Raw genomic sequence first — 11681 nt, forward strand, 5'->3', positions numbered from 1 at the left:
AAGCTTATTAGCTGGAATATGAACATGAGAGTTTAAGATATAATGGTTATCAGTGTGTGTAAGGCTATGGAGCTATGAAGTTGAACACCTTTACATTAAGATTAATTAAAAATAGTTTATTTTATGCACTGGTTAAATAAATATAATTATTTAGCAATTTACATGATCCATTTCAGGTTGGACACGTTTCTGAAACTGATTGTTACTATTTTTTAGCATGATTACAACATAGTAATCTTTCAAGCATATCACTTTTTATAATTTTGGCATCTGTATTTACATAAATTGCCCCACCCCCTGCTGTAGACAAATGGAAACTAAGCAGTATTGTTTTACTCTTGGTAATAATTTTCAAGGAAGTCTTTTTTATTTCTTTTATAAATAGTAAAACGTTCTGTCATGGGTGTTTTAGCTCTACTGGTTAAACTTTTGTTTTATTTCTTCTTTTAAACAGACACAACACATGGTGGAACTGACCCATGGTCGTCCAGTCCTAACTTGCAATCATCATCATACTCCTACACATCACCAGTAATAGCCAACACTGGTTCCCATCTCCCTTCCACATCGTCTGCCTTCTCAACGATGCATCTTCCACCAGAAACAATGGTAACATTATTTAAATTTTAGGGCATTACTAAAAATAAAACTTATTTCAAGGAATGAGAGCTTTTCAAAATAATGGTGATCCAAAATTTTCCCAAAAAAATGAGTAATGTGCACAAAGAATTCGTGAAAATACTTAAAAATGATACTTTTGATGCCATTCTGTATTATAAAATTCCATAATCCAAAAACATATTGATAATCATTGGCAGTAATAAAGAGTTTGCTTGGTGTAATAAAAATATTTTACAGAATCAACTTTATTTGTTTAGAAAAGTTCTATTCATAATAAGCTAATTACGTTCAATCACACACACTTTACTGAATGTAAGCTGTAATGTACAATTGTATTGAAACTACTTTAAGATTGAAATTTATTTAAGATTTTTGCAGTTAGTTTCTTTCACTTTCTTGGTAGTATATGTAAATATTTTTTTAACCGAGCTAATTCATTATGCATTTTATTTCATGTGGAATATAAAAAGTCATTCAAGTATATTATAATCATAGATACCGAGAAAGCAATTCATTCATTATTAATTTAGTGGTAACCCATTTTGAAAATGCTACTATTTTCAGGCATTTGATTTCAGTTGTTTTGCAAGTGGATTTGGCAGGTCACATTGACATTAGATATTTGGTGAATTGTGTTATATGTTCAGTTTTAATACCACAATACTACCAAAAATATGTGAATTATTTAGTAGTTTAAATAACTCTGTACCTGTATATCAAAGCATGATTTTTTTTTATCACGTAACAAAAAAAATGACGTACTAGTACTTATAAATACTTTGAAATTTGCTATTTATTTGTCCAGTTGCACTGGATTTTGCCTTTAATCTAAAGTTTCAAGTTTTTTTTCAAGTGGTGGTGAGCCCTACAGCGTAAAAATGGTCAGCAAGCAAGTTATATTTCATAACATCATGATGTATCTATATAAACCCAACTTACAAAATAAAAATAATTTAAATGCCTAACTAAATTTGAAATATATAACGCATTAAAATCGAATAGGAATTTAAACAGAACTTGTAATTAGTTCTTACAATGAGTATTTATTCGCATTTGATCTGTATAATGGTATTATTGATTAATATTTTTAAGTAACTGTATTGTTATATTACAAACTTGGTAATTATATAGATAGTAGTGCTGTTCATCAGCCATATAAAAGTTAAAAGTTATCCTAGAAAACTCTGACATTTGCAGTTGAAACATGATATTCCTGCAAATGTTACTGATGAATAATGCAAAGTTTAGGAACCATCATTCAAAACAAACATAGTTTTCTTTAATCAAAACTTTTATTTAAAGAAGGCACCCCCCAGTGGCACAGTGGCATGTCTGCAGACGTACAACGCTAGAAACCGGGTTTCGATACCCATGGTGGGCAGAGCACAGATAGCCCATTGTGTAGCTTTGTGCATAATTACAAACCAACAAATTACAAACAATTAAATAAGGCAAACTTTAAGTATGTATACAATTTATGGTATTGTGTTATTTTTATTCTAATTATTTAGTGAGTTGTAATATCTCTAAAACTCTCTGTTTCCATATGTTGACAATTAGAGATACAATTAAACACTAAATGCTAAATCATTAGTATAGATACACCTTTTACTTAGGTATTTAACTCTAGCATTTTCTATTTAAAAGATAGTTAATTACCTGTACTTCATGCTTTGTTTCTATTCCCAATTTAAACAACTTGAAGCTTATAGTTTAATACAGAAGTCTGTCTCTTAGTTACAAGCCATCTAGTCTTGTGGCGTCTTAATGCTTGTTGACTAATGTATTTAACTTTAAGTACAATGACTACTTTGCATTCTTAATAATGATAACATTGCTATTATCCTACCAATTGTTTGACAGCACTCTTACCTATAACTTTAAAACTCTACATCTCTTACAGTTAGATGTCTCTTCTCAGTTTAGTATCATTGTATAGTGAATTCCTTCAGTCAGCCATTATGTTATAAAATACATATTTAGGTAAGCCAATAATTAAGGTATTAATGTCACCAAAAATAAGCAATTTTTGACAAATAGAAGGAGTTAGAAGATAGTCAGAACTAATTTTCATATTTGTTTTGTACAAAAAACAAAACATTTTTCTAAGCCTCAAAAAACGTAAGTCATCTTTCAGTATTATCTAGCTAAAAGGTAGTGTTGAATATGGTGTATTTATTGACCTTTTCAGTTGTCCTCTGGTTTTCTTAAAGGCCACAAATAAATTTGACTTTCTAATGTATTATTGCTTGTAACTTTGAGATTTTCTGAATTTTTATCTTTTTCAAATAATTTTAATTTTATTGAACTATTTTGCTTTTAGTTTTTTTTCTGTTTTATGAAACTTTTAGAAGTTTTATAATTGTTATTTCAATTTTCCTGTTAAAATTAAGTATATAGTTGAAATATTAATTTATAATATGGCAAAAATTATTAACTTGAAGTGTAAAAAACAAAATAAGAAATTAAAAATTTATGTTATTTAAAATAGGGATATCCAGGTGTCTCCCCTATCAATGACCACACAGTAATGCCACCAGGTCTTCCGCCCATGTCCAGTTTTCATGGCCCGTCCAATCATGGTCCAACAGTGCCCCAAGTGACAGCTGCTTCTTCACTCTATGGCCAAAATAACACTTCCCCAGTCCCTATTCATACCTCAGATAAGCTGACCAGTCGTAGAGCTCATCAGCCTTCCCAGACTGGAGATGCCCTAGGCAAAGCATTAGCTTCGGTAAGTCATTGTTAAAGCTTTTCATTTTCATGTCATAGTGTTCACACACGTCTTCTAAATACCACGGCCATCTTTTGTTCCCTGTCATAAATTTGTGTGAGTATTATTTTGTTACATACCATAGCTAAAGAGATTTTGTTTGATGGGTAATTGAAACTTTATTTGGGTATTTTGTATTACTTATTATCAGTTTCAGAAACATACCTTTATATTTATCTTGCTGGTTAGAATGTGTAATAAAACAAATTTAGCCAAGTTTGTTCTATCCCTGAGAAACATTAGATGATCATTATTTTTTTAGAATTTATATATATTGCAGCTTACCCAAAGGTCCAGTAGATAATTTCAAAACTGATAATTTCCCCAATTTTTTTTTCCGTAAATTATGTTATAAAATTATTATTTTGATAATGAATTCATGATAAGGACTTAATGTATAATTTATCTACATGCATGTCTGTTATTTTTCTGCATCATGTAGGCTGTGACATAATGGTGTGGTGAGCCTCTTAAGGGACTGATAACACCACTTCTTAAAGTAACTTGTCTAAGTGACTGCTAACAGGGACTCTTGCTTTTCAATTTAAACCTAAACCAGCTGTTCTGCTATCAGTCAAAAGAGGGGCACCCCCTGGTGGTCCCTGTTACTATGTTATCACTATGTGCATAAACTCCTGCAAAGATTTTTTTCTGTTTGTCAGTTATATTAGCAAAAGCCTACAAAAACCAACCACAGTAGTTTAACTGGACTGATTGATCTGTTTATTTTCTTTATAATGTTCGTTTAAAAAGGACCTTGACCATTCAGACTTTTCTTTTTATTCATGTGTTACATAAACATACCACAAAATTTTGGTATGTATTCTAAGGAGTATGAAAATTCAATGTAGTTATTTAAAAACTAATTACTATATACCAGTCATTAAGTGATAACTTTCTTTTTTTAATATGTATCATCCTGTCAATATAAATTTAATAAAGTTTTATTTCTAATACAGATTTATTCTAATATGTATCATCCTGTCTGTATAAATTTAATAGTTTTATTTCTAATACAGATTTATTCTAATATTTATCATCCTGTCAGTATAAATTTAATAGTTTTATTTCTAATACAGATTTATTCTAATGTGTATCATCCTGTCAGTATAAATTTAATAAAGTTTTATTTCTAATACAGATTTATTCTAATGTGTATCATCCTGTCAGTATAAATTTAATAAAGTTTTATTTCTAATACAGATTTATTCTAATGTGTATCATCCTGTCAGTATAAATTTAATAAAGTTTTATTTCTAATACAGATTTATTCTAATGTGTATCATCCTGTCAGTATAAATTTAATAAAGTTTTATTTCTAATACAGATTTATTCTAATGTGTATCATCCTGTCAGTATAAATTTAATAAAGTTTTATTTCTAATACAGATTTATTCTGCTGATCACACAAATGGTAGTTTTTCTTCCACACCTACTACACCAGTCAATTCTCCACCTCCTCTCTCAGGCAAGTTTAAATTAGCCATTTACATGTTTGTGGCTGTCACATTTTAAATCTTTAAATAACTTAAATATTATTAATTGCACTATTTATGTGTTATTTTGTCATTTAGTTATTACCATGAGACCTGTTTCTCGCTAAGGATAGGTTTAGTGTTGATCTATAAAGTAATCTGAACATTGTGTGAAAAATGGAGTACATAGAAATGCAGGGAAAAATGTTAAAAGCTTCAGTATTGTGATAAAAGAAAAATTTCAGTTCTTTATTTTCATGAAACTGAAGTGGGAAATTCACAAATTAGAACTGTAAATGAAGCAAAGAGGCCTAAAAAAGTCTTAATTTATTCTTAGATGAGCATAATAAATGGTATATAAACAGTATTAATCCTTATACTACGGGTGGGTGGATTCTACCCAGTCTGTATTCCCCAAAGTAACCATAAAACAGTTATACTCTAACTTTTTAAAATGTACATGTATCTTCACAAAATTTTGCTGATTATCAATAAACATTACATGGCATATGTACACAAATTTTTAAGTTAAGATTTAACATTTTTTGATTAATTATTTGCTTGTGCATTTAATATTTTTGAATGTTGACTATCCAACATGCAAAGCAAACTTGATTTGAAGATTAAAAATACTTTTATGCATCAGAAAATTGTCAGATTTCACATGCAAAATCCCTATAACTTCCTAATATCCTCCAGTTAATTATCAAACATTTTTTTTTAGAAAAAAACTATTTTATTTGTTATTTTCACTATTGTATCTCTGTATGGATTTGGTCAATTCAACTGACCTTGTAACCACTATAAAAAATAGGAAATAAACATAAATTACACTTTCTAGAACAACTAAACTCTTAATAAAACCACAAATGTTTAGCTTAAATCTCCTAACATTATACATACATCAAAGTTTATTATTTTTATTTTATTGACCTTTCAGCAGTGTATGACTAACATTATAGAAGTTGAATGAAGAGGCGCACATGCACTCATGTTACTGTATCCAATAATATAAAACTGGACTTTAAAAAGTGACCTGTCTTGGCTCTGTTCTAGTGGACCAGTATTTTGTAAAAGACATTCACATTTCGATTACAGTACATTATATATATGTATGTACATTATTACTATTTACAAATAAGTTCTTAAATTTCAGTTATTTTTTCTTAAAACATAGAACAGTAGATATAGAAGTACAGAAAACAATTATCTCTTCTAGTTAAGAACTCTTTTATGTGCTTGCTGATTGCCGTAATTTGCTAAGCCTTATCAAGTTTCACACATGGAGAATATAAAACAAAATAATTTTTTTGGGTTTTGTATATGCATTTTGAAATAACAAAAAATCATAAATTACTATATCAGTACGACAGAATTCCACTATAATTTATCAGTTTTAGTAACTAAGCTGTATTTGGGTCTAAAGAAATATGATTTTTTGAGCTCAGTAAAGTCTTTCCACTTGGACCCTACCATGAAAAGAAAGGGTTTCCCTCATAAATACTTTGCAGAGGCTCAGAAAACCAAGTAGGTGACATTCTCTGAGCTTTTGATTGGTTATACATGGGTCATTGGACAAAGTAAATATATGTAAGCAAGTATTTTCAAAAATGAAAGAGATGGATGGGACCACCTTGGTTGATTCACTGAATATAATAATATCTCAGAAAATAGAAAAGATAGAAGGATCTTATATTCTAGCTTGTCAATATTAGTAATCTGAGTTTCTAATTTGTAAGAAACTATAGACTTTGTATTTGGACATTACAAACCAATGCTGCATTCAACATACCACATGATATACAAAAATCAATATTTAGGAATTTTTTTAATACTTACTTTTAAATTAAGAAATTAACTAATGTATAATACTAAAATTTGAATTACAATATACAACTTGATACTAAACTTATTGGCATACGTTCATAAAATAGTAGTTCAATAACATTGTAAGTCTACAAATGCGATGTCATGGCCTTTGACCTGTGACAATAGAAAGACCTGTCTCAGTAGATTTAAACATTTATAAGAAGTTTTATTTTTGCAGTACTTTTATTTGTAGTTCATTTAGTAAGTAGACATAATTACAGCAAAAAAAGCTAGTTGTTTGTTATAGTTTCATAGCATGTAATGAGCAAATTTAAATATATTTATGCTGTACAAACTATAGTGTTAGTATTTTGCACTGCTTGAGAAAATAATCTTATCTATGTGGTTTTAAGTCTGTTTTATTTCACCATATAATAACCTAAATTAAGTTAGTTATGTGAATAATGTTATACAAAATAATCGTATGTTTTATTTTATTTTTGTACTGTTTTCTTTATCTATTGAATAATGAACTTTCATAAAACCTTAAACTTCCTTTTGTTTACAGGTGTGCCTCAGTGGTCTCGCAATCCTCAAGCAACTGCACCTGTTGCTTTTACAGATGGCCCTCCCCACTTGGTAGGTAGCTCTTCAACACAATCATTCTTTGTTACAGTACATAATGTGTCTCTTACTCACTTGTGTAGGATAGGTTGTAGTAATTCCTTTCTGATTGTGCAATTATTATTTGAGTTAGTAAAATACATATATTTAGTCTAGTGTTTTTAACAAATATTTTCTCATTCTCTTACTTATTTCTTATATTTTACTATTTTTAAATCTGTTCTGTTACTAAACATTTTCTATCATTCTCCTTTATTTTATATATTTAGATTTAAAGTATGGTTTCTGAACAGTTGCTTTCTTTATTTCTTTGTAGCCTTTCTGAGTGTTTATCCTTTGCATGCTAATTCATATGTATGCAACACCACAAAATTTCTGTTGTATATAACTTGTAGCTAATTAGTGAGGAAGACAGATTAAATGAAGTCATTAACCTCCTCCTCTAAGAGGAAGTGGAGGTAAAACTTTTCTTTGTTTTTATCCACAACATGGACTAGTCTTCCATTTGTTAAATGAACAGCTAGAATTTTTTTTAAAGATAATTTCCATAAAAGTATTTGTTATAAAAATATACTTTTTCTAGCTTTCATCTTTTTTGGTTGAAGATTTTTTTTTCATTAGAGTTTTAAAACAATTTGTATTCAGCTGCTAAGATAAAGAAAATTTAAAACAATATTTTTTATTGAAAGTTTTCCACTCTTTTTGTTAAATGTCCTCCTGTAATTCTTTAATTCTATTTCTAAAACTAACAGTATAGTTTTTATGTTTCTTATTTTTATCAGATGAATTCCTTAACTTTTATTTCAGTTTAAATGAAATCTGTATTATGACCTTGAGGTGTAGTATAGAATACAAAATTCATAACGTTGAAATAATTGAAAATGATAAACTTATCACCAATACCCTGATAAGATTAGTATTACCACTCTGTAGAAGAACAAAGATACTGTTAATTGCTTGGAAAGCTAAGATTTGCTAATACTGTACAAACAAATCAGTAGTAAACACATAATGAAATTTAAAGAACTAAGTCAGTTAAGAGTATCTGTACTTTTAACACACACATCTTTGAGATCATTAACTGTAAGGGCTTACCCAACTAGCTGAATCAATGCGAGGTTTACTCATTATCAGCTAAGTGATTTTACTACACTTACGAAATTTCTTAGGAGGCTATTATATACTCTTCTGCTATTAACTCTTGTACAAAATATGACTATTGTTACGACAGCGGAAGTCATGTGACGCTGGGAGCATGCATGCTGGAGTTTCTAGAAGGATCGTGACTTATTGGGGAACCTCACGAACGTCCCAGTGTTTGCTAGATGCCCTCTTTTTTTAGTATATAAGCCAGCGATAGATAGATATGCAGATAGAGATAATTAAGTCAAGCAAACAGTAGGCACCATAAGTAAAGTGTGTGAATCACTGATTTATAGCGTGTTATAAAAGTTGTTAAGTGTCTTACAAAGTTGTATCAAGAAAGAATAAACTGGTTTTAATTAAGAAGGGACTTGTATCGCTGAAGTTTCTCGGACAGAATTTTTACTGGAAATTTTCACACAAGCAGATACGTAACACTATTATCACACTTGAACAAGTTAGGCTCTGTTGTTCAATAGGCTCGAGGGGTGATGGAGGAGCGTCTAGATGATGCTATCAACATCTTGAGAAATCATGCAGAAGGAACAGGACTTCAGGTGCTTGGCCCTGGTGGGGTTTTGCAGAATTCTGTCATGTCACTGGCTTCATCTGCTGGCAATTCCAATGGGCTAATGGGAGCCATTGCAACACACCCTTACTCTGTTTCCATTGGGAAGACTTCTCTAGAACCTCATGTGGTAAGTGTTTTGCCTATTTTGCTGACATGTTACTCTCCCCTACCCCACCTAAACGTTTATGAAGTAGCATTTGTATTAAATCCACACATCAGTTGATATAATTTTATGAGAAGATAACATTACTATCATTTAAAAGATAGCACAGAATAACCATGGATTTTTTCCCCATCAGAAAAAATTAGCATACAAATTAAATCCTTCATTATTTATTTAAGGTGAAAGAAGTGGATAACTTCTAATAACTTGTTTGACTTTAAAAAAATAGTTTGTATGGTATTCCCATATTAAATGTAACATATGCTCTTTAAAAAACCATGAAAGTTAGTTTGTTGGAAACTATTTTTGCCTCAATATAATGATCATTATATTATTATTTATTTTAATAATTTAACTCCTTAAACCTGAGTGGATGCTGCTAGCATCTGGTCGAAAACCATGATATACACATCGGTTGATGATAGCATCTGATGATATTTATGTCTCTTTGGCTGAAAACTAATCCAAACAATGTTATTATCCACAAAATTAAGAAATTTGAAATTTTATAAGGTATGGTGATAATTATTAGGAAATCATGAAAGTAATTCCAGCAGAACGTGCAAAAAAGCCTATAGGTTTAAAGAGTTGATAAGTAAAAATCTGTATAGCTTGTAGTAAATATGAAAATTTGATCCATGGATTTTGTGTTTGTAATTTATATTTTGAGACCATTCATACTAATTTTTTCTTTCTTTCAAAACTACAGAAATAAATTAATAAGCTTGAAGAATGAGATTAGAACCAGTTATTCTGCTAACCAGGTTGATGCATTACCTAACTAAGTTACTATTTATCAAACACCACAAATCTCAATATTCACTCCTTCAGAAAAATTAAAAGGAAATTTTAAACTTTAGGAATTAATGATAAAAAATTTTGATTTTCTTTTCTAATAACAGAGTCCTCAGCCTTTACCAGATGGAACAGTCAGAAATCAGACAGGCTTACCGGATGTATCATCTGTTCATTCAAACACATCACATTATGGTAAGATAGTGATAGTTAACACCTCTATTTTTCCAAAATCTTTACTTTAGTATATATTGTAGTGTGTGATGTGTTGGTGACATTTGAAAAGTGATTGCCCTACAAACCTTCACCATGTATATAATTAATACTTGCATTTGGTTTGTTCATTTATATTTAAATTACAACCGGTAGTGTATGTATTTCATCAAACTACAAAATTATACCAAACTGCTACAACTACCTGAATTAAACTTTGAACATCGTTTTTCAACATCTGAAAACAAGAGCAATTGGAGTGATTGCATACCCTCACTCCGCTGCTCCTTTTCGAGGTTGCTTGCGTTTATATTGGATAACGTCAAATTTAACCTACGGAAACGCAGAAAATCCTTCTCAGATTCAGAAAGATCATTGATCCCGATAATGTTTTGTAGTGTGATGTGGAGTCTCAATCTTAACCCCTTTGCTATAGGTAGGGGTCAGAGGGCATGTCATTTCCTAATTTTTTATGGTGGTTGCAGGGTCAATCAAATTGACCAAACTCATACGGAGATAAAATAGTGAAAATAACAGATAGAATTAAATTTTTTTTTAAAAAGGGGTAATTATCTGGAGGTTATTATAGAGATTTCGCTTGTGAAATTTGACAGATTTCTGATGCATAAAAGTATTTTTAATCTTAAAATCAAAATTACTTCGCATGTTGGACATTCAACATTTGAAAAGAAAAATGCACGAGTAAATCATTAATTAAAATTTTTAAAACGTAATTTAAAAAGTTGTATATGAAAGAAAGCCTTTGTAACATTTACTGATAATCTGAAAAATTTTGTGAAGATACATCTACATTTTAAAAAGTTGCAGCATAACTGCTTTATGGTTACTTTTGGGGATATGGGCTGGATGGAATCCAGTAAATGGGCTAATGTGCCCATGAAATTTGGTACAAATCTGATCACGCTTTACATCAAGGTTTCCCAAACCTTTTTGAGTTATCGACCCCATAACAAACGTATAAAATTGTCATTGATCCCCAAATTCTTAGAATATAAATTATAAATTAAACCTCATAGTCAAGAAACTTCAATATATAATCAACTTTTTCTTTGTCATAATATAATCATTAGGAAACATAAAATGTAAAAAAGAATGAGGTTTTAATTTTCACTTGCTGTTGCTACTAGGCATATGGCAGTTAGTTGCATAGGCCAACCTTACCTTTGGGCCATTTTCGACCCTCTATTATGTCTTTATTCATTCCACTGTACATTTTCATAAACCCCAAGGGGTCGATATTGACTGCTTTGGGAACTCTGCTTTACAGAATTATTAACCTAAAACCATGAAAATGTTCTATCTCCCCATTATATAAAATGTTACAAAGTGATCCAGATTTGTATCCAGACCCAGTTTGGGGAGGATTGTCCCATACTGACTTTCCATCTCGTGTAAAAATTGTGTGTACATCAGTCAAATAGTTTTCAAGATACACGAGCGGAAATACAGACAGACACACACACACACACATGG

At 30.2% G+C, this 11681-nt stretch overlaps 1 protein-coding gene across 1 annotated transcript in view; it reads left to right on the top strand.

Annotated features, from left to right (window-relative positions):
* The first annotated feature begins 459 nt into the window (after positions 1-459).
* Positions 460-11681, top strand: part of LOC106458416 (transcription factor 4-like) — a 29345-nt gene continuing 18123 nt past the window's right edge. The window contains exons 1-6 of the mRNA XM_013917929.2: positions 460-609; positions 3113-3355; positions 4784-4862; positions 7247-7317; positions 8925-9143; positions 10082-10169. Coding sequence (XP_013773383.1) covers positions 586-609; positions 3113-3355; positions 4784-4862; positions 7247-7317; positions 8925-9143; positions 10082-10169 — 724 coding nt within the window. The 5' untranslated portion in view covers positions 460-585. The remainder of the gene's footprint in view (positions 610-3112; positions 3356-4783; positions 4863-7246; positions 7318-8924; positions 9144-10081; positions 10170-11681) is intronic.

The sequence above is a fragment of the Limulus polyphemus genome, unplaced genomic scaffold (assembly GCF_000517525.1).
Source record: "Limulus polyphemus unplaced genomic scaffold, Limulus_polyphemus-2.1.2 Scaffold459, whole genome shotgun sequence".
Lineage (NCBI taxonomy): Eukaryota > Metazoa > Arthropoda > Merostomata > Xiphosura > Limulidae > Limulus > Limulus polyphemus.